At 27.3% G+C, this 25,691-nt stretch overlaps 1 protein-coding gene across 1 annotated transcript; it reads right to left on the minus strand.

Annotated features, from left to right (window-relative positions):
* Positions 1-893: 893 nt before the first annotated feature.
* On the minus strand, positions 894-25,494 carry LOC107453465 (protein FAM13A). The gene is made up of 21 exons (XM_043046721.2): positions 24,904-25,494; positions 24,733-24,807; positions 19,259-19,454; positions 17,772-17,981; positions 17,164-17,341; positions 16,187-16,370; positions 15,967-16,109; positions 14,937-15,007; positions 14,800-14,861; positions 11,266-11,409; positions 9,861-10,010; positions 9,580-9,778; positions 6,939-7,047; positions 5,771-5,827; positions 5,017-5,082; positions 4,874-4,929; positions 4,741-4,799; positions 4,578-4,659; positions 3,601-3,806; positions 2,700-2,951; positions 894-1,032 (listed from the first exon to the last, which is right to left on the minus strand). The coding sequence occupies exons 2-21, from the start codon at positions 24,748-24,750 to the stop codon at positions 916-918; spliced, it is 2,559 nt and encodes an 852-aa protein (XP_042902655.1). The 5' UTR covers positions 24,751-24,807; positions 24,904-25,494; the 3' UTR covers positions 894-915.
* Between the last annotated feature and the right edge of the window lie 197 nt (positions 25,495-25,691).

A 25,691-nucleotide genomic window follows, 5' to 3' on the forward strand; every position in this document is an offset into this window, starting at 1 on the left:
AATATATAAACAGAAGAACTTACCTTGAAAACAAAATCACTTTACTGAATCCACATGTCTACACTAAAATATATTGCTTCGTTCCGGGTTCCTTCTTTTCACACTCTTTCTATTCCATATCTTATTCCACAAACCTCACATATATTTCCTTCACTTGCTGACGATCCCTTTTACTTGTGGTGCAGTTGGGTTAAGACATTGCAAACGGATGATTGGTTAAAGAATTTTTAGGTGTGGTTTGATGATTGACAGCGGGAGCGCGGACGTTGAGAAAGGATTATAAGGAAAAATTAAGGAAAAAAATACAGAAAATATAGGAAAAAATAGGAAATATAGGAAATATAGCAATTTTTCCAGATTAATAGGAATTATAGGAAATATAGGAGCGCTGCGAGGCCTGCAAATGAATGAAAAAGAACTAAAAAACGAAGACAGACCAAAATACCGCTTTCTTCTAGCAGGTGCTGTCTGATTTACTGAAAAATGTAACTACAAATATTTGAATGATTAAATGGATCCAGCAATCTGGTTCTGGTACAACAGCACATTTTTTTGGGATATGAAATTTCTAAACAACTGGTGAACAGCAGAGGATCCATTCCTTGACCTCCAGGGTATGCCCAGCTTAAGATTTTTCATAGAGGTACATTAAATCACTAGAGCCTGAATAAGCATTATTGAAAAGCCAAAAATCTTCTAACATCAGCCTGATTCCCTGACACTAATGTAAAGCAAATTGTTGCATATTTGAGCATTTCTTTTAAAGCCTTTATTATTTGCCTTTATCCAAGGACTCCCTTTTTGCTTTCCAACCAATGTGAAAGTTACTAGTTTTGGGCAAATTCTATCTCCCCTTACTGTTGTGATTATTAAGTTTCCTTTCACCTAGTATTATGATGAACAATAAAATATAGCTTACATAGATAATTCATGAAAATTGATATGTGAAGAAGAGCTAGAAACTTCCATTCCCTCATGCCGACTTTCACTGATTTGCACATCAACAGGTACTTGTGAACAAGGTTTTCCTTTCTGAAATAAATGTTAAGATTATTGTTTTAAAATGAAACATCTATTGAAAAAAACCTAACAAGTTCGAGTAACTAAAAACTTACGATCCATAAAAGATCTTTAAAAATTTAATTCTACATCATTCAAAAATTTATGATTCATTCGATTTAAATCATAAAATTCATAAAAAACTAAAATGTAAATGAAACTTAAATAAATAATAATATTAGAATAGAAGAATAGATTGAAATTTTAGAATGTGTACCTGGGAGGTATATTTCTGATTGGTTGCTAGCTCAAAACTGAACTTAGTTATCTTTGGGATAATTCAAGTAAGCTAGTCAAGTTTGGGATAGATTAAATAAGCATTTTTTAAAGTAACTTAGTCATCAAAAATATAAGCAAATGCCTACATAAAGATTTTCTTTCTTTCTTAAAAAAAAATAAAAGAAAAAAAACTAAAATTCAATTTTTTCAGTAAAATTTTGCTAGAATATATTTTTGTTATTTTCAATGCAAATATATGAATTATTTACCTTATTTAATTTTTAAATAGGATCAAATTAAGGTTATTAGAACTACTCAAACAATTTAAATACAGATATAAGTGTTCACCTCTGAATGAGGAGGTGGAGGAGGTTCACCTAATAAAAGTGTTCACTTACTAATTAGGTGAACCATTTTCGAATCCCAGCGGCAGCTGGTAGATATGAATTCTGCTCCCGGGTTGCACCAACAGCAGTGCTTACGTAAATATCCTCAGTAGTAGACCATGGGTAAGAATCTTTTTACTTGTGGGCTAACTGCAGAGATTTTCGCGGTTTTCCTCTCCATACAAATGCAGGTTAGTTCCATAAAAAGTCCTCCATAAAGTCTAGTTTGTCCCAATCTGTGATCCAGGAACTCCCTTGTCTTCTGGCTTGGGTTCAAAATAGGGTAAAGAGTTGAATAAAATAAGCCCTCCCCCTTTATAATTATAATAAATTTTCATGATTCCTTTCCAATTGAACTTAGTACTCATTTTCAAGACCCAGGAAGAATGAATGTTTAGAAAAAATATTTTGTACAATTTTAACGCTTGTTAACTCAAAAAATTAAAAAAAAATTTTAATCGAAAAAATTTATCCAGTAGTTCACGAGTAAGCAAAGTAAAATGTACAACGTATTTAATTTTCAAAAAATACAGTACACTGTTTTTTTTTTTTTTAAAGAAATATAATATTTGACACTATATAACACTCATTTTCAATTTTTTTTTTTTAAATATATTTAGTTTTTCATTTGTCTGAAAGTAAAATTTTTAAATAAGCTAACTTTTTAATTATTTAACCCTAAGTTTATTTTATATTTTTTAACTTTCATTCGTTTTATTACATTAAAAGAGAAAGCACTTTTTTTTTAAGAGCGAAAGAATGAAATTTCTTCCTTATAATAAAATACCAAAGAAATTAAAACTGAAATTTTTCTTAAATCTTGCAAAAAAATTTAACATTTAAATATAAAAATTTATTTTTTAAAAATTATATTGAAACCAAAATAATGCAATGGTAAAAGAAATGCAATAAAAACTACATAGAAAAGGTTATGAACATTTAAGAATAAAATATATGCTGTAAACTTACAATAACTAATAAAAAAAATGGTAGGAAGAAATCTTAATATTTTGGTTTTAAACAAATGGTACTTACATTAATATTCTTAGATAAGTCACACTTTTTAAAATCCATGGTTTCACCCTCTAAAATAGGCATCAAATCAGGATTATCTTTACTAGAACTATAACGAGTAATAAGCCTCTTGATTGATCTGTATCTATCGTACAGAGGTCGAATGAGTTCCCTACCAGCTTTCGTTGACGGTCTACCATGCATACTTTCAAAGTTCAACAAAACTTTCTGTACAGCTATTTTTTCTGAAACTAACTGATCTCTGTCCATTTCCTAATAATAATATAATGTATTACTTTACATAATTTCTACAATTGATAAATCTAAAATCATTTTTAAAAAGTTTGAGTTTATAAAGAAAAATTTAAAATAATCTTTTATATAAAAATTTATGTTTGTACCAAAAATATTACAGATATTGTAATTATTCAAAATGCATTTATATATAATATGCAATCCCTGTGTATTTATTGTTGAAGACTCTGCCACAAATTGTCTATGCACAACGATGGAAATCTACTGAAAAGGTTATTGGACACAGTTTGTGTTTCCCAACCTTGGATAAAATTGGATTATCAAAGGTTAGTTGCAAGGTTTATGCAGTCCAAGAAGAAAAAAACTAATCTAATTACAAGAGAAACATTACTTAATCATAAAAGGATGATTGCATTATAATAAAAAAATTTTTTTAGTTATATGGCACGAATAAAATTTAACTAATAGTGCACCTAAAATATTCTTTTTTTTAAATATAAGGCTTTCTATTGGCAATTTAAGTTTGGAGATTTTAGCTACAAAGAAAAAAGTTAAGGAAAGTTTTTTTTTAACATGAATAATACATTAAAAGTAAAATTACAGAAATAAAAACTAAATAAAAAAACAGCCAAGTAAATTAATTCTATGAGACGAAGAGATAAATTACTTCTAAAGTTTCAGGCCTGTTGTTTTCTTTTCGAAGATGAGATAAATATGCCTGTGCGTCTCTAACCGTATCTTCAATGGATATATTGTTTGTAGAATTGCTAGCAAGAGAAAATAGACCTTGGCTACTTCTAGTGTTTGTCCCTTTACTGCTTTTATTAGGTAATGTGCTTTCTTCACAAAATAGGAAAGGATTTTCTTTAAATTCTGCAAAAAAAGGCAAAATAAATTTTTAAGAAATGTTGCGGATATGGAAACATAAAGACTGAAGAAAATCTGCAATAATTAAATGAGTTTTTAAGTTGTATAATACTATATTTAAACATAAGAGATAAATGTGCTTTGCTAAAGTAAAGATAAATTTTATAGAGAAATAGAAGCATTTGTTTTGATATTTTGAGAAAATCACATTTATGAATCACAGTGTAAATAGAAAGTTTTAATTTTCCACCTAATGGTATGGCAATAGCCTATAAAATATTATAATAAAAAATTTGAATATAAATTAATGAAAAGCAATTAAAAAACTTGATACAAATATAACCATAAAAACTAAATGTATAAGAATTTATATTTCATTATACTCACGAATAAAGAATAAGATAATCAGATAAAGAAAAAGTAATTTTTTGACAAAGTTTAACGTTTTAAGAACCAATATAGTAGTTTATTTGCAATAGAATTTCATTTACATACAGTTATTTGAAGGTATGATAAAAAAAAATAGCATCTGTATTTAATGTTCAATGAAAATCAATTTTTTTAAACCTTACTTAAAAACAGTGCAATATCCTACATAAAATACAATGAAGACTGTGAGTTAAAATAAAAGTATGTTGATCCGTTTTATGTTTTTTCATAATTCTTATTTAAAATACATTGAAAGTGCCTTCTAACTATTTAAAAAGAAAAATTTCTTTTTGATCTCTTACAAAAAAAAAAGTTTCCTTAAAATCATAGAAATTTCAATTCTCTTACGTTTTAGTTCTGTTTTTGCATTATTCAACTCGGCCATTGTCTTTTTTACAGTAATATTTGCACACTTTTCTGCATGGGAAGGCTGTAAAAAATCGCCATGTATATAATTTATTGCTAAGTTAATAAAAACAGCAAAAGTTTCAAGAAATATTTTAAACTATACCTTATAGCCATATAACTTTTCAAAATTATCTTCAAATAGCTTTAGTTTCTTTTTAAGACCTGGAAAAAAATGTACAATTAATAAACATAACATAAATTAATATTTTATTCACATAATATGAGACAAATCTTACCATGTATTTTTCTAGCTAGCTGCTTTGCATTTAAAGTTTGTGCATCCAAAGCTGCCCTATTTAAATATAATTTGTGGCATAAAAATTATGGCAATGAAACTGAGATATAAAATTATTTTTAAATTCAGCTTTTTCATACTTACCCAGTAACAACAAGATCTTCTTGTTCAACAGGCGGAGAAGGAGGTAAATTGGGATCAAGATGTAGACTAAAATTAAAGAAAAAAAAGTTAGTTAATTAAGCTTACTGAAAGCATGACAATTTATATCAAAGGGAGAAAGGGAATCAAAATATGTCACTCATTTTGGTTACAACAAAAACATTTAAATCAGTAAAATAAATATTTTTATCTTATTTTTTTAAATTTATTATTTACATTTTTCATCTTATTCATTTATATTTTTAAAAGATGAAAATATTGTTTGCTTCTGATGATTTTATCTGTATCATAATGGATGGATGCAGATTAAGGTCATTTGATTGATGCTTATTAAGGTATTTTGTATTGATGTTGATTCAGGTCATAGAATCATTATTGTTATACTCACTATTAAAGTTTATAAAGTTTAAAAATAAAATTTGTAATATGATCTACAAGGTAGAGCTTTGTTTTTTGATCTATAGTGTAAATTAATGTAATTTAGTATGATATGTGATAAAAAAGAGTGAGGGTATGATGAAGTATGGCACTTTGCAGCAAAGAGGAGGGAAATAAAAAAATATTGAGAAAAAAGTGCTACATAATTTATAGATAGAAGGATTATTTATAAGATTTAAGGCATTCAGTTTAATGGCTGTATCTAGAGCTGAGCAAAGGGAAAATATCAGCTCGAGTAATTTTTAATAACCTTTTATAAACTGTGTAAAGTAAAGCTACTAAAATAAAGTAGACTCACTTGCGATGAGACAAATAACTTCTAAATGCACTTGGAGAAATAGATGCTTCTTCAGATCTGAAATAAATAAATATATTTTTTTACTTCATGCAAAATGAATGGATGAATGATTTTCGTTAACATTAAATTATTATTTTAGGAATAAGATTAAAAGCTTGCATTAAACACATTCCACTCAGTTACAATATTGTAACTTATCATATTATATCATGATTCTTTTGTTTTTTATTTATTTTAAAAGAAAACAACTAAAATATTTTTAACTCATTCAACATTTTAAATATCCTTCAAAATATTTAAAGTAATGATTAGATAAAATCATCAAGCTCAAGAAAAATTATATACTAGAACACATAACCAAACTTTTTTTATACTATTTTTAAAGATAATTTTTAAGTTTAAATTTGTCCTCTTACATAGCACCCAAGTGCCATGATGCTCTTGGTGTAAGTTTTGGGGGAACACTGTAGAAGTAATTAGAAAAATGTTATTGCAAAATTCTATGTCCAGATATGTTTAATTCTTTAAATAACGATGATATATATAAACTTAATGGATAATAATTAATATTGAGAAAGATTGTCTAAGAGTTGAAAAACATTCACACATTATTACCTTTTGACTAATTTAAAAGAAATAATGATACATTTGTGTTAACCCAGAAAGCACACAATATCAATGTCATGTTGTTTAGAATATAATAAGATTATTATTCAATTCCTTAAATTTAGTTCTATAGCTTTTTAATCTTAAGACTGCCATTACATACAATCAAATTAGCTTAAATGAAACAATACTTAAAGTATTGCTATTGATATCAGTAGCATATTTATGTTTTTTAGATGTTCTAAATATGTCTGCACCTTAATTCAGGATAAGTTTACCCATGCCCAATATAATTCAGTAAGTAACTTTTAGCTGTTTAAATTAAAGAGTTAATTAGTGATTAAGCTATTACTGGTAAGTAATATTTAAATCACACAGTTAATTAGTAATTAAGTTATTGCTCACAAGCGATATTTTTTATCACATTTAATATTTCTTTTAAAAGTAAAATAAAAAATTAATTTAATTTTTTTTAAAGTTAAAAAGTTCTTTTAAAATTAAAAGAAGCCATAAAAAGTATTATTTTTTTCACATAATTTAACAGAAAACTTATTCAACATACAATGTTATTTCAAGGCGCTGGGGACATGGTGATAAAGCAATGTCTTCTTCATCTTTGCATTTTCTGAAAGCAGGCCAACTATGCCTTATTCCAGATGAACTATCTTCAGCTATTAATATAAATATGCAATGACTAATGTTTTATAACATAATACGAAACACAAATAAATAAAGTGTAATAATAAACTTTAATTACAATCTGATTACTTATACACTAAAAATCATTTAAATAGATTAATGTAATCAGTGCTCTAAGAAATTCGACACCATCTAGAATATTGATATTAAATACAATGATCCATTAAGTTTATTATTTGTTTAACATGTTAAAAGCATTATGCTAAGTAAGCATCAAAATTAAAAAAAGCGTTAAGTTATTTAAAAATGAGTTAAAACTGAAGCTAGGAAACTAAAATGAAAAAAAAAACACAATTATAAACTGAATAATATTAGATTTTAACTAAATTATAGTTTAATAATTTTAGACAAAAATGAAAAGAATAATCCTTACAAATGCAGAAACTAAGATGTGAAAAATAAATTCGGATATTGCACACGAATATTAATGCCTACAATCTCATTTCATAATATGAAGATTAATGGATCTCTACTTAGTTTATATGTGTGTATATATAGTAATGATATTTACACTGCCATCTACATTTCCTATTAACCGTTAATCTATGAGCTGTTTACTGTAACCGTGCCTAGCCGGTGTTTGCCGTTTTTACTGTTGTTTTACAATGCAATAATCTGCCGCTAGCTTCATTTTGCTAATTACAGCTTTACTAAGTTATTATGTCCTGCTTTTATTGTACTATATATATACACACACAAACATGCCAACCTGGAAAAATTACGATTCAGGAGTTTCCTCAGCAAGAATTCAGGTGAGGTAAAATAAATTATATGTGACATATTTAATACTTCTAATGAAATATTTTAAATAAAAAATTATAGGAATGCAAGACATTTCACAAAACAAAAGAGAACACATTGTGGAATCTAATTTTTATAACATAGAAAAACAATTGAGCATATAGAAAAAATAGTGGGAAAATACTGGTTTTTACTCCTAAAACAGAATTTTTTATTAAAAAAAATATCTGTCTTTTTAAAACAATATGGAAAAATCCTTGACATCATAATAAAAAATGCACAAAAAACTTTCAGAAAATAAACAAATCAAAGAAACGTTTTATTTTAAATTAGATAAATTCAATTAATTATATTACAAATGTATAAAAAATCTGATTAAGTATAAAAATGATCTGATGCAAATAAAAAACAAATTGCAAATTGTATTTTTTTGGGGGGAGGGGTAGGAAAATAAATCAAATTCTAAAAGTAGGCTATTTTATGAAAAATAAAATAAAAAAAAAGAAATATGATAATTGCTAGCTCTGAAGTAATATTTCTCTTTGAGCTTTCGCCCATTTATTTGCCGCAAGCTATTATTTTTGCTTCCGTAAGCGATTAACATATTACAAGCACCACAATTGGAACAAAAAGCATATGTGCTATCCTTTCTTGAAGCAATAATGAAAAGAAATTCGTTGGTATATAATTAATTAGAATTGGTTCAATATTTATCAGACATCATTAAAAATAACAGGATATGATATCGACTTCATTTATCGAGAGGGTCTGAAATCACAGATGCCGCTCAAGAGTTGAAGTCTATAACATATTCTGCTGACGTCATTCGATATCGCTTGTGACGTCCTCAGGGGAAAGGAAACAGATCAAAGATTCTGATGACTTCTATATGTTCGATGGGTGGGTCAAAAAGGAGTGTGAAAGGGGGAGGATTAAGGTTGAAGAGTAAAAGAAAACTGAGATACGTGCAGCTGCACTTCAGCCAGGTGGTAGTTCGACAAGAGGGGACAAACTGTTACGTGGGGGAATGTAAAAACAAAACTTCTGTTTTTGAGGTTATTTTGAGTTTGGTCATCGATTGGAGAAAAATTTTGGAGATTTTCGTATCAATTTCAGAAGGCAGGAGAAGAACACAAAAGTCGGGAGTCTCCCACATAAAGCGGGAGAGTTGGCATTTCTGTATATACACACACACACATATATATAGTGTTTAACTTTTATAAAAATATATAACGGCATCTTTTATTTTTAATTTATTAGAATTTAAAGATAAATAAAGTATTTAAAAGTATGGTGTATAAATTTGATACATAGACAATACAAGTCGAAATTCTATTGAATAACAGCATTATATTTAAATATATCTTTTTATAGAAAAAAAAAAAAANAAAAAAAAAAAAAAAAAAAAAAAAAAAAAAAAAAAAGACAAATATAAACGTTCTACAAAATTCTTAAATTGAAGGTCCAGTTAAAGATATCGTCATCAAATTGCTTAAATTCATGAGGGAACTGGCAGGCTTTTTTTCTCAAAAATATTTAGATTTAAAAAATATATATATGCTGAATTTTACTAAAATTAGGCTAAAGATGCAATGCTTTAGGCACTCAGGGACTGAAATCCCAGAATTTGTGAATCCCTCGGCATGTTATATACATATGTATGTAATATAAATGGTTACTAAATTTATAGAAAAATTTGCAATGTCGCTGATTGTAAATAAACAATTGCATGCAGCAAAATGAAATAAAACAAAAAAAATTACCTAAACTTCCAGTTGAATTATACTGGACTTCACTTTTATCGTAATGGGAAACAGAAGAATTCCCATTGAATTCATCTTCATTTTGAAAATTAGTCTCAGGTCGTACTTCTGAATGTGATCGCCTTTCATCATGATTAGGTCTAACCTTGTGATGACGAACATGTCTTCTTCGACCTCGAGGATAACCTTTATGAATATCCTACAAGAAATTCATAACATTACTTTGAGTAATAACAATGAGGGAATAATCATGAATTAGTCAATCAGACAAAGAATCTTACTTTAAGCATTTCTTCTGATTTTTCATGGGTTATTTTGGATTGCTGCATATGTTCACTAAAGCCAGAATCATGAACATCGTGAGAATATTCTCCATAGGAAAGAAGTTCTTGAGGTGGGGATGAATTTTCTTTTGTGACAGTAAGGAAAAGCTGAAATTAAATAAGATAACACAAAAAATAAATTTGTTAAACTATGCTATACCTGAAACAAACTTTTGCATGCCATATCTAGTATTCTATTTAGACACATTATTCATTAGTCATTGAGTACAGAAGCTGCAATAGTTAAGTGCGTAAAGGCACTGAACTGTCGTAAATTATTAGAATTTGTACTTCAGTGGCAGCTTGAATTTCACCCAAATTTTAAGTAAGGGTGCCAGCTTGTCTGAGAAATAAATGTGGCTTTTGCGCAATGCTTACCACATGGAAGCAATTATACCAGAGATTGTGGTGCCTTAGCCTCCATGACCTCCTAGCCCACAACTGGCTGTTGCGGGAATGTTTTACATACAGTGAGGAAGATGCAAATAAGAGAATTTATCAAATCAAAATCTAAAGAATATTAAAAGTAAAACAGCAATACTAAGTATTAATTAATTTGTTTTAATTGCAAAGTTGATGCATGCGACCACACTATATCAATACAAAGGATATTTTCCCTGATTGTATGTACCCATGTCTCTATTATATATTGTTGTTGTTCACTCAGTTCATTTAATTATTTTCCCTTGTTATTATTTAAAACTAATTATTTTAAAATACTCAAATTACACCCAAAAAATTTCAGATGCCTTGCTGAAAAGTTTTCTTTTTTTAAAAAATAATAAGAATAATAATTAAGAGCAACTGACAGACTCATTGCAATTTTTACATTAGCATGTTTTAAAGCAAAATTAAAACAGCTGTTATGCCCATAAAGTTGCCATAGAAATCAGTTTTGTTACTGAATATCTTACAATCATCTTATAAAATTTTGTTAAATATAAATATACTTCACTTACACTTAGCTGAAAGATAGACAAAGTTCAAAGATGGGCTTTTGATTAAATGTACTACTTGGTGAAAAAAGTGGTGACATTATAAAATGTAAAAATAATTAACTATTGAAATGCATAATCTTTCGACTTCTACTAAACAAAGTTAATTATTTTGTCTAAAAAGTACCTTTTAAGATCTATATCTAAAAAGCTTTTCATAATCCTTTAGAGATTTGCAAGACAGAGTTTAAGGAAATAAGACAAATAGAAATGAAAAAGTTAGTTTTAAACTTAGAATAATATTATTTGTCACAAAATTTAATAAATAATAAATGCACAAGATTAATTTCAAACCAATATTTCTCAAAAGTAACATAGAATATGAACTTCAAAATAAAGTAATAAAACTAAGTGAGAAGTAGGCAAACCTGTTCGCGCTTTTCTTGACTTAATGATGAAGCTGAAGTTAGAGAAATTTTATCTTCTAATGATGAATGAGACAACATAGGTTCTTCTTCCATAATGTAATAATCTTTCAAGCACGATTCTTTTCCAAGAGAATTTTTACGATCCTATAGAAAAAGTTCAATATAAGAACCTTTAAATAAAATCCACAAAGCCACTGGCAGTTAAATATGAATGAGATAGTATAGTAAATCTCTAGCAACAATTTTACCTTGTCCCCAGTTGGGTTCAATATGGCTCCTATATAAGTATGCACAGAGGGACTAATATTGGGATGACTATATTATATATATATAGGTCTTATACACTGTGGGCCAGAAGACCATGATCTTAGGCCAAAAGTCAAAAATTAAATTTTCAACTAAAATATGTGTAGGCAGTTTTAATATAGCCCAAATTAAGTATTCATAATCATTCCAAACATTATAATTTACTTTTTGGACCGACGAAAGTAAATGTAATGAAAAATATGTTAAGAATTTTTTTTTTAAATGCAACTTTAAAATTTTTATTTCAGAAATATATATAAGAATTTCACCTTACTGTTACATTTTTATCAAAGAAATTAGTCTGAAATTATAGTACAATTTTTCAATTTGTTGGATTAGTTAATACTCTTGACAAACTTATAGTTTATACATTATCATTTGACATTTTACAATGTTTGAATGACTTTTGAAACTTAGTTCCGAAAAGTTCCACGAGGTAATTAGCCAAACTTTTTTTTGTTGTTTTCTTTGATGCTTCTTCTTTCGAAAAAACCTGCCCCATATTACTAAAGTGGACTAAATATACCGGAAAACAAAAACCATGTTTTTTTTTCTTCATGTTTTCGCGTTATTTCGTAATATTATTTCGGAAATATAATTTGCTTTTCATTTTTAATGTAAAATTACGAAAATTATTATATTTTCATTGCTATATTTAATTATTTAANTAATATTAGGATGACTATATATATATATAGGTCCTATACACTGTGGGCCAGAAGACTATGATCTTAGGCCAAAAGTCAAAAATTAAATTTTCAACTAAAATATGTGTAGGCAGTTTTAATATAGTTTTAATATAGCCCAAATTAAGTAATCATAATCATTCCAAACATTATAATTTACTTTTTGGACCGACGAAAGTAAATGTAATGAAAAATATGCTAAGATTTTTTTTTTAAATGCAACTTCAAAATTTTTATTTCAGAAATATACATAAGAATTTCACCTTACTGTTACATTTTTATCAAAGTAATTACTCTGAAATTATAGTACAATTTCTCAATTTGTTGGATTAGTTAATACTCTTGACAAACTTATAGTTTATACATTTTCGTTTGACATTTTACAATGTTTGAATGACTTTTGAAACTTAGTTCCGAAAAGTTCCTTGAAGTAATTAGCCAAACTTTTTTTTGTTGTTTTCTTTGATGTTTCTTCTTTCGAAAAAACCTGACCCATATTACCAAAAGTGGACTAAATATACCGAAAAACAAAAACCATGTTTTTTTTCTTCATGTTTTCACGTTATTTCGTAATATTATTTCGGAAATATAATTTGCTTTTCATTTTTAATGTAAAATTACGAAAATTATTATATTTTCATTGCTATATTTAATTATTTAAACTTACTATATTATTTTTATTTTTGCTTGCCATATTTCAGTCGCTATTTTGTTTCTTTGGGTATTTTTAGTGTATTTCAAAATTTCAACTATGAATTCAATTTACCTGCATATAAAACCCCCCAAATTTTGAAACAAATTTTATCGAAATACTAATTTTGGCCACGAAACCTTGGATGCTGGCCTACTGTGCTACATAGAGCCAATATCAGAGTTTAAAGGGCCAATATAAGGCCTTTATTGGCTGAATAATGAATATAAAATATCGGGTGAATTTGACATATATAGGGCCGATATTGGTTTTAAAGTAGTTGTAAAAGGTGAATCAGACAGTTCTGTATAGGGTCGATATCAGAAAATAACATTCCTTTGAATCCTTATTGAGTCAAGATTCATGAATACTAGTCCAATGAGGGCCCACATTATTTTGTCACTAGGGACAGGGTATCTGCTACATTTTAGATTTTCAAATTCATGATTTTCCATGACTTAACGAAGTTACTATTTTCTCCGACAAAACACAACAATAAATTTAAAAAAGTATTATAAAAACATTCATTGAAATGATAGGTATAACCAAAACTGTTATACTCTGTATCTTCATATTTATAGATTTTAAATTTAAAAAACAGAGTAAAGAAAGAGTTGAAGCAATGAAATAGCTGAAAAAAAGTATTAAAANNNCCCCCCCCTGCAGAATTACATTCTAAAGATACTTTTCTTGTTCATCGGAAAGGAAACAAATACTCCTGATTTTTCTGTTCTCATTTCGGAATAAAAAAATTCGACAATGACTGGCTTGCCTTCAGCTAAAATTTTAAATTTATAAAATAAAAATTATAACAAAAATTCTGAAATCACAGAAGTTTAAAAGATCTAAAGAAGTTTAAAGAAGAAAGCTCTAGAAATGATGTTTATTCTTTCATTTTTTGGAAGAACACCATAATTTTTAAAGAACACAATAAAAACATTTTATATTTTAATCAAATATGAGTGTGAGTGGCGATTTTGTTACAAATTCAGATATTCAGAACACTATGAAATTGGAGGGAGGGGGTAAATTCCATATTAAAAATTAGATTTTTCGGTGACCTAAATCCATGACTTTTCATGATTTTTTTAAAAAAATAGTTAAAATCATGAAATTTCATGACAAATTTTGCTCAGTACCAAAATTCATGACTTTCCATGATTTTTCATGACTTTTCAGGTGAACAGATACCCTGTAGGGATGTTATTTAAAGTGGTAAATATAAGAATTTTGAAAAAAGGTAAGAATCTAAGCAGAAACTGTAATAAAAGCTTAGATGTAATTCACAATAATTAACTAATATATTATAAAACAACTTGAATGTCACTAAGATCTCAACATTTACTGACCAAACAAAGAATTATTTTCAAGCAAAGAAATGGAAGCAGAATTTGGAAGAAAAATAACTACACCAAACTAATTATACAGTACAAGGTATCAATATAATAATACTGTACAAGGAATCAATATCATTCATTCATAATAAAATCTCCATACAACCTTCAATAACTTAATTGAATTCATCTGGATTCAATTCAGATTATCTACGGCATACTTTAAAGCATAAAATACTTTTTTTTCAATTTTGAAAAGTTTTTTAAATAAACAAAACCAGAAAATAAGCACTACCTGTACATTCTCTTTAAAAACTTCATCTTTAACAGAAGTATAATATTGGAAAAACACTATGTAATACTAATAAAAATGACTTGAAACTATTACACTGGAAATTTGCATAAATGGATTTGCTTTTAAGTTTATAAAAATAATTCAGTTGTATTCAAAATTTGAAACCAAAACATAATTTCTGTTTTCAAATAAATAAATAAAAATATCAATAGCTGCGATTACCAAATTTTCTTGTTTGCTAGTAGCATTTTCATGTTTCAAATCACTGGTACATTGAGGATTCCCTAAAAAGGAAGAAAATGTATAACTATCATAAAAAGCATTATTTACTGTTATAAGTTACATGGTTAAAAGCTTACCTAAAAATAAATCTTTCATCTGAAACTCATAGCTTTTAGATTGATGAGCTCCACAATTAGACTCATATTCCCTGTTAAAAGGTTAAATCAGATTAATTTTATAGATTACATTAAAAACAAATCCATGGTCAAACATTAAACACAAACAATACACAGTGTGTAAAATGTCCTAATTTTAGGTAAGAAAATATAATTTTATCTTATTATAATATTTTTGTAAACAAAATATTTTTATCTTGAACTTGTTTACAACTGCTGTTTATCAAGTTCAAATCAATATAAAATATAATTATTATTTTAAAAAAATCATTTTCTAAATATTCCGACAAACTGCCATGTGAATGAACACAAAGTTAGTTATATTAAAACAAATTTAAAATTATAATTTTAACAACTATTCAGCACTTGAACATTTAAATATCTCTTTTCTTATTTCTTAAAAAAATCTTAAAATTGTATACATTCTATGATCAGGAAAAAAAGAAAAATTCAAAATAATTATAAGGAGTTTATCTCTATATTATTTCTTAATAAAATTCTAAATTTTTATACATTCCAAAATCATGAAAAGGGGAAAATTCAAGATAATTATAAGGATTTCGTCTATGTTACTTCTTCTCAATTTATAAACAATTTTTTTAAAATTCTCAATTTATGTACATTTTGGGATCATAAAAAAAAGGAAAATTCAAGATAATAATTTTGTTTCAATGTCATTTCTTAATACAATCCTCAATTCGTGTACCTTACAGAATTATGACAAAAAGGAAAATCAAACAAAAGTTATATTTCATAAATTATTTTAACTCCCTGATCACTATTTCATATTAACTATGAAATTTATTTTATTATGTTATATAATTCTAAATGGTATTTTAAAGTACCAGTTAACAGTAATGTAAAAAATAAAAAATACTATTAATATTAGTTAACTTGAAAATTCAATTATGCATTTACATTAATAATATATAAACAAAACAACCCCATTTCATTTAATTATAAATTAGTTAGGTTTAAATTAATTACTAACACAGAATAAAAATCATCTGATCCCATCTCAGCAAGAGAATGAGTAAGAGAGCCTAATGAGAGGTAAGAATCTTCAGATAGTTCATTTTGAGTTGGCACATGTCCAAGACTCCATGTAGAAAGCATTGCAGAACTTCCTTTAGCCTGGAATAAGAAATTAAAAGCATGTTCATTACAGGAATGCAAACTGTTTAAAAAGTGAAGTGATAATCAACACTTACTTCCGGCCATGATGATACCATGGAAGAAACTTGATTAGCTTTGCTAATATTTAAGGATATATGGGAATGGTTGTTGAAAATATCAGATTGTTGCTTAAAAATATCTTGATAATCAGTAATGAAATATGTTACTATTTGATTTGTGAGAGATTGTTCTTTCAATCCAACAAAATCTTCGGTGACTCTGAAAATTAAACTCAATTACAGCAAGTATATTCACAGTTTCACTTTCACTTAAAACTCATTATCAAAATATCAAGTTTAATTTTGAAAATACCTTATTGATAATAGAAAAACAAATTGATGAAATAAGTTGTTTAATAGACAAGGCACAAAAAATTAATCATACCAAAATTAATAAAGTAATTTTTATAATTAAAATTTTCTTCACATTTCTTCTTCTTAATTTAGGAAACCAGTTATTTATTACAATGAAGTAAATTATACTGTGAGTAAAACATAAATATTTATTACTTGTTTAAGAGTTTTAATAGAAAAAATTAAAGTGCTCAATCTTTAATGCGAAACAGTTACATAAACTTTGGAAATTATAATTTTTTTTAAATGAAAATTAGAATAATTAGGCTGAAAAAAATTTGTCCTGCAGTATTTCCTTAGCAAATAACAAAGAAAAATGGGATTATTTGACAGAAATCGACAGATCTAAGCCCAAATTGCATTTGATGTAAACGGTTAAAACAACTGAAAACCACATAGAATTTAAAAATTTTATAATAAATATTCAATGAAGTAATATTATATTAGTATCATCATAATGTTGTGCAGCGATCATTCTACGTGAGATTACATTTTTCTCTCTGGCATCTGTATGTTATTTCTTTTAATTGAAAAAAACTAAAACACATTTTATCTACAGATGAAACTCTAGAAGTAGTTTGTGTATAGCATTGGTTATTATATTGCAACAAGATATTTTTAAAATATTTAAAATATAAAGATTAAAAAAAGGTCTATACCTAAATAAATTTGGCCCAAACACTATTCCAAGAGAAGATGGACTCATTCGGTTTTGTTCTTCAAAGTCTGAAACTTTCTTTAAAAAACTGAACAAGTAACTTAATATGTTGTAGTTTACAGGAGGCAATTTTTTTACTAGTTCTCCTAAACACATCACACTTTCTTCTTTACTTTTATCTAAAAATGAATAAGCATTTTAAAAAATATCAATGATTCAAAACAAAAAGAAAAGAAAACAATCCATTAAAAAATAAGCAAGTATAATTTAAATTCAAACAGGACAGACAGTTAAATATATCAAACCTTTTTAAATTATATTTTTTGTTATTCACAATTCAAAACTAAAAATTCATCAAAATTATGCAAAGATACACAAGTTTTCTTTAAATTTAGAAAAAATTGCAGTGTATACTGAGATATTAAAGTTTGTTTCATGGGCAGTTAGTCATCAAATAAATATCTTTAGATTTAAAAAAAAATGCTTTTCTCACTTAGTTTTTAATATTCGTAAATATCTGCTTACTTGATCAAAAAAATTAGTAGTTAAAAAGTTTTTTTTAAAATTAAACGATTAAAAAAAATCAAATACAGGGAAAGTGTTTGCAACCTTTAACTGCATTTAAAAACTGGCAATGTAGGTTTAAAGGTATAATTGGATCAGGTAACTCTCTTAGAAATAATTTTAGTAAAGCAGCAGCTGTGGGGACATCTCCTTCTGTTTCAAGTGGAGCATCACCAGAGCGATCAAATGAAATTTTTAGCCTTTCAACTGAGCGTGCATTTCCACTTATTCGAAAAAGACCCTCATGAGTGAAACCTGGAACAAAAAATAAAATATAGTACTAAGAATTTTTTTTTTTGCATATTATATTAAAATTTTAGTTTTTAAGAATGAAAAAATATAATAACTATGGCAAACAAATATGATTCATGATCATTAATATGGCTGATGGCTTCATTCCATTGTGTGGATATAAGGGTTTTACAGTATTTACCTCATAAGTCTTCAGATTTTGAACCAGACACAAATTAAAACAGTTTAGTTAATTATTTAGATAAATACACCTTAGTAAAACTGTTTGAATAAAACTAACACACATTGGATTTTATGATTGGAAAATTCTAAAAATATCCCACGAAGTTGCCTATATATTGGAAGCTTTTCTATTTTAGAGATATGGACATGGTCTTCAATCAAGACAGACACAAGTTTAATCTAGCTGGAAGACTTTACGAATGTTTCTGTTTAAACAACCATCTCCAATAAATCCAAGTAAGTAACACATTCTTCTTATATCTTCAAGGGAGTATTTGGTGTCACGTAATTCAATAAAGAAGTAAAAGATACTGACATTTGATAAATATTTTAGCCAACAACTATTTTTTTTAATTAACAATTGCATATTAATATATTTATTTGACATAAAAAGATTCCCTTTTTTGTTTAATAACACAAATTAAATTTCTATTATACTTATGAGATTTTTTTTCACTAAGACATACACAAAATAATACATAGATAAAAATATCACAAAATAAAAACGCAAAAAATCATCAAATACCTAAAAATATAAAAGAATTTATTTAATTTCATAATTCTCATTAAACAGCCAATCAAATTTTCGAGCTTACGACTACCAATGCTCAACTCCATAGCCTTGTAATTTTTAACCCAATCCAGAAGACAAGGAGACTCCTGTATCAAGTGTTGAGAGAAATTTGAATTCACAGTGGACTTTTTAATGGAACTAACCCACATTTGTGTTACATGAAGAGAAAAACTTCCCACAGTTAGCCTGACGGCAAGGGGACTCTAAACCATGACCCGTCTACCACTGAGGATATTTTATGTCAGCACTGTGGTTAGTGCGAACCGATTACAGAATTCCTATCTATCTGCCATTGCTGGGATATGAACTAGGGGCACCTCATTGGAAGGTGAACACTCTATCCCCTCAGCCAGCATGACTATGTCAAAGATCTGTAAGATTCTTTTCAACAATGACCAACTATATAACAGCAATTTAGAATTGAAATAAATAGTTATAAATAAATAAGAAATTAAACAGCGAAAAAATATTAAAAAATACACACCTGAAGCCTGAATGTATTGACATAACCTAGTGATGATGAAAGGTACTGAATATTCAGAGGGGCAGCGTTGTAAAAGAATTTCCAGGGGTGTACCGAATGTTTTACATTGTGAAGTAGGGGTCTTTTTTCTTGTCAGTGGTGAACTTAAGAATTTCCTCATCTTATCAATGCGACTTTCCCCAGATGACTCTTGATGCTAGAAATTTTTACAAAATACACTTTAGAATCAAATTCAATGATAAATAAAGATACAATTTATAAAAATAATAATCATTTAGAATATAACAATACAACAGATAAATATAAAGTTTTTTTCCTAAAAAAAAAAACAAAATGCTTATAAAGTTGAAAAAAAAAAGAAAAAAACTTCAAAAATTCAAATAACTCTTATCACCTGTATCTATACATATAAAAGGCAAAGCATGCATGCATGTTTATTCTCAATGCATATCCACAAATCTGAAACATTCAGATCCATATTCACTACACATAGGTTTTAGAGCAGAAAATCATCACTGTCAACCTTAAAACTCTCTTCTACCACTGGTTCAAATGCTATAGTTCAAAATATTTTTCCATACGATAACGATAGAAGTCATCATTGCAATTTAAACTACTACCTATAAACTATTTCTTTTCTCTTTTTTTTCCAATTACTTAAAAAATTATATGATTTTTTATTGCTTACTGCTCTATTTAATAAAAATGAGTTTCACTAAAAGTTTATTGCACATATCTGCACTTCATAAATCTGAGAAAAGTCAGGAATGGATCTAGGTCATTTCATGCTTGGGGTAAAAATTTATTTTTGCACTTCTTTTCCTATGCATGCACTACAAAGTAGCAGATGTAGAGACTAGATCATTTATCATAACAATGTGATATAAAAAATTTTAAAACTACATTTTGACAGTGGATGAAAAAAAAACAATTATTTATTTTTTTACACATAAAACTAAAACCGTTGAATATAAAACATAGCATAAATCTCACATTCACACATAAATATAAGCCATCACACATACATAGAAGAAAAACGTTTGAAAGGCATATGCTTGGGGTAGGGAAGATTTTTGGTGCTGAAAGCAGTTTGTTAGTGCAATTATTTCTTAATTTCAAATTGAACTTTTAAAATTTTTATTATATTATTTTTTTTCCTTTGATTTTGCATCTCATAATTATTATTTTTTTCAGTCAGAAAGCAGATGAAATTTCTATTGACAATAAATTTTACAGGGAAATCAATTTTGCTTTGCTCAAGAAACAAATAAAAATTTTCAGCAGACAAAGAACTCGAGTTGGGACTTAATCGATCTAGTATCTAATCAAAAAGTGGTTAAAATTTCGAGTGACAACATATTCTACAGATCAATAAAATGACAATAAAGTTTGCTTGGAATGATCCGGAAGTTATTAAAACTTGCATTCTTATCAGGCAAAATAAAACAAATGGACTCTGGCTAGTTAGAAAATCGTCTTAATCTCGAAGGATCATAAATTCTGTATAGCAATAAATTCTATTTATAGTGGTCAGGTAAATGATTGAAGCTTGCTTTTCTCATCAGGTCTAGAGCTCAGCTCAAGTAGATATTTGATGGGTACTCTAGCTAGTTGGAAAGGGATCAAAATTTTAATCAATGATCAATTTCCTACGGTGCTAAAATTGTAACAAACTGTACTTTTTGCAGCTAGAAAACAGTTGAAATTTGTATCATTATTCAGCCCAGAATACCAGTTAAAATTTAAGTGCTCTAGCTAGTCTTAATTTTGACTGATGATAAGTTATAATTAGAGATAAATTGTCAGAAAGTTTTACAAGTACATAGAGATTGGGAACTTGCATTGCCAATGCACAATGCAATTGCACAGATTACCAGTTAAAATTTTAATTTTCTAACTAGTTTGAAAGTTCTTAACACTTCCTTAATTCTGCTTATAGCGATCAGAAAACAACTAAAACAGTAACAATGTCTAGTTACAGTTGAAATTCAAGTGCTTTGGCTAGTCAAAATTAATCAGAATTTTGACTGACTATGAATTATTTTTTTACCATAACATCACGATAAAATCTGACCTGGTGGTCAGGAAACAATTAAAAGTTGCATCGAAGACAAACACAGAGTTCCAGTGAAAATTTGAGAGCTCTAGCTAGTCAGAAAGTGGTCAAAATTTTGCCAGCAAGATTCAAGCAAAGTGAGATAATAAAAATTTTGTAAAATAACAATAATTGCTGAAAGGTGTTCAACATTACAATAAAAGCAATCATCGATAAATATTCGAACTATTTTGCATTTTAGATTTTTTAATGTATGCATCATAAGAAAGATATTTCTCATGATGCATGATTGTATTAAAATTTCACCAACTATCTAGTCTCAGTTAATGATAATTTCTCACCCTTTTCCAATGAAAACTGATATTGTATATAAAATGAGTTAAAATTTCTTGTGCATGTACTAGAACAAAAAAGGGTTCTGATAATAATGTTTTCATTTTGTTCTTTCATGATTCTAGTGATACATGGAACATTTTTGCCTAGTTTAGTCCATTACCACATAGCACTCAGGGCGGATTGACTTTACACGATCTGTGATTGTGTAAAGTCAATTGAAATTGAAAAAAAAATATATGTTGTGTGACAAATTATAAGAAAAATTAAGGGAATGAGATAAATCGTAATTACCACATATTTGCCACTATCAATCCTTTTGAATCTCTAAAACAAGTTTTAATAAATGTAATAATGGAGGGATAACAAAATGTAAAAATAACTGGGAAGGATAACAGAATGTAAAAAGAAAACTATGTAGTAACAAGTGCCAATTCCCCCAGAATAATATGTATCACTACATAAACAGAGGATTTGCACAGAACTCTATGACACTTAGATGGCCAAAAATGATTACAAAAATATAACTGACATAAATTATAATCTTTGAGAAACAAAACTAATTATAGTGTATAAATAAGAACCTAGTGGCAGAATTGCAGCAATACGGCGACATTGATGCAGAACGTTACATAGTCCTTGCAGAAAGATTTTTCTTTTGAAAAGTAAAAAAAAAAATTTCTTTTCTACAGAAATTCAAGCGTAATATTTGAATCATACATTTAGATAATCACTTTTTGACATGCTCAATTTACGCCAATAGCATCGTAAATCAATGTAATTTTTTGATTGCATGTTCGGCAGTTATTGATATTGATTTTCATTTGGATTTTAAATATCCCGATATATTTCAAACAATATGGAATCGTTTTTAAGGCAATAATTCTATCGAATTTTTGGCACTATAGCTATTGATTTCTCTGCGATTTTTTAATCTGATACTTTCTATATGATATTATTTACTACAACAACCTAATCTCGAATCGAAACACACATTTGAGGAGCCCGATTTCTGTGATTTTGTCAAATTTTGTCTTATTTTCGGCAATTACTACTTCCGAATTCATGATTTTTAATAATTTTTTTCCTTGTGATAATTTTTTAACAAAATGCGAAGAAGGAAATTAATTTATGCATCCCCGAGAAAATGAGAGAATATCACCCATAATATTAGAATAAAAAATTATTATATGTTAAATTAAAAAAAATATATATATATAGTTTTTTTGGTAAATACAGGGTTTTTTTTAATTTTAAATTACTAACATACATGTTTGTTATTATTAAAAGTATCTTGCAGAAAGATATTAGTGCTAGAGAGCTTTGTTGCAGATAGCTTGAAAAAACACGGGGAATAAGAGTTATTATTGTGAAAGCTATGAGAAATTCACTATTCTGAATTATTATAATGAAAGCTATGTGTAACAATTATAATTTTTATACCAAGATTGTTATTACCAATGATTGCCTACAGAACTTTTTTTAATAACTTTTATAATAATAAAGAACAATTAATAACAAGTTACGTTCTAAGTGTTAATTTAGCACATTAACTAATAGCATAAATAAACTAGCTGTTGAACCTGGCATAACTTAAATAAAAAAAACTAACAATATTGGTACAGTGGGAACAGCATGTAATTCCTTAAAAAAATTAATGCTTGTAGTAATAATACTTTATAAACATTTATGGTAAACAAAGCAATAAAATCTTTTTTTAGACCTGCTATAAATTTACACACATTCTATTATAAATTACTATATACAACTCATATTCTGTTATCTACTAGAGTTGATTCAGTTAAATAATTAATATCATGAAAAGAGTGTACCTAATTATTATAAACTTAGTAAAATAATATTGCCAAGAAGGAAAAAAAAACTAATAAAATAAAAAATGGATGTTATGTGCAAATGCCAATTCAGTGAGATAATTTATTTTTAGTGGAATTTAGAACTAAGGAAATTACTTATAAATTTCAGTGATAATTATCATTCTAAATAATGTATATAAGGTACGTAACCAAATTTTTCAATAAAATAAGCACCTTTTAACCACTAAAAAAATATTTTTAAGCACCTTGAAAAATATCATAATTAGACAATTGATGGTATTATCTGGTTTTATTAACAGGGACAAAGACGATGGTGTGTCACAAACGATGAAATTAACAAGAGAAATTAAATTTTCTATCACTAATAGAGAAAAAAAATTGACAATGTTTAGTTGGTTCCTGCAATCAGCAAAAATTTAAGAGATTTTTCGATTCTATAACAGAGGGCGGAAAATTAGATATTTCGATTCTATCACAGAGGGCGGAGAGAATCTCTTGCAAAATGCAGCAGGGTTGCACATAAGAGTAAAAAATCCTTACCATCGAATCCAGCTCAGTACACGCAAGTGCGGACCCGCAAGTATTTAATCAAACATGTAAAACAAATTGTGCTTTTATACACTACAGAACGGCGGTACACCAAAATAGATTGGGGTTGAATTAATTGTGAAAACGTTGAATAGGACAATGTCTTTTTGTATAATTTGTGATTAAAATCAACATGGTAAAGAAAAATATCACATTTCGGAAAAGGGAAAATTAAGCAGTTTTTAAAACATCCATGTAAAAAAGCACCTTTCAGGGCTTTTAAAAAAAAGAAAATAAGCACCGTTAAGCACTTTTTAAAAACGCACACACCCTGTGTATAGGCAACAGGAAGAACTAATTTTAAGAAAAAGTTATGCACTATGTGCCAACGGAATACCAAAATTTACAAGAAGTCTAAAAAAAAAGATTTATCTGCCTCCCTTTGTTAATCAAAGAAGTTTAATACTTACTTTGGAGAATTTTATTCGCTTCCCATTTAATTAATAATCTGCATTTTTTTATTGTTATTATTTTTAAAGCTATACCATGCTCAACAGCCAGTTTATTTACAAGTGTAAGATATATACCTATGGAAACCTATTATCAGGCAAAAGGAAATTTTTAGTTTATAAAAAAATTAAACATCATCACGGAAAAAAATATGACAAACAACAAATTTAAAAAATAAATAAACAAAGACTTATATGTTAAACTTATTTTACCTGGTTTGATGCTAACATTTCAAGCACTTTGATACAGAATCCCAAACTCTGTTGTCAAGATGTTATTCATAATAACTAAAAACAAGTTAGGAAAATCAATTTAACAATTTATTTAAGGCTAAATTTGTTTAAAAAAAGTCACAAATGAAATAAAAATATTTTTTTCCTTACCATCAATATTTTGTATATTAACTGGGTAATTCATTGATTATATATTTCTAATATCAAGATAAAAAGTTATGGTTGCTTCAAAACTCTACATAATACTAAACATAAATTAAACATTAGAAATATCTTTGTAAATTGAATAGGTGTTTCCTACTATATAATCGTTTGAATACCGAAATATTAAAAAGGTTTTTTCCTTCAACTAATAAATAAAACTGAATACATGTTTATTAAAACATTACATATCTTAAAGTAAATTAAGTTATATAGTAGATTTTTCACAAAATATTTCTATAATTTGTCTCCAGATCAATTAAACAGTTTCAATTCATAGTTTAATGAATGTTTCTGATTTCTTTTAATAAAATGCAACCTATCTTTAAAATAGAGACAGTGAGTGACATCAATGTATATTTGATCTAATCTATCAATCTTCAAATGGAAGTGTTGAAAAAGATTGTAATAATTATTTCTTATTACGGGTGAACAACTCTCCCTTTTCAATTTACGACGATGTTTACTTCAATCGTTTTCGTTACAGACAAGTTACGTTTTCTATGGTGGCGAGTAGAGCATTGAAGGACTTGCTGTTTTGGAGCCCATCCAAAATAAGTTGAATATTTTTAAAATTTGAAGACAAAATTGAATGAAATATTGTTGCTCATATTATATTTTGAAATAATTTTTCAGATAAAGCTGATTCTATCGTAACAGAGGTTTTCAGATTTTTAAACATAAAACACAATCTAAAAACAGAGCTATAAGCTAAATAAATTTTAATCCATAAATTT

Source organism: Parasteatoda tepidariorum, chromosome 1 (genome assembly GCF_043381705.1).
Source record: "Parasteatoda tepidariorum isolate YZ-2023 chromosome 1, CAS_Ptep_4.0, whole genome shotgun sequence".
Classification (NCBI taxonomy): domain Eukaryota; kingdom Metazoa; phylum Arthropoda; class Arachnida; order Araneae; family Theridiidae; genus Parasteatoda; species Parasteatoda tepidariorum.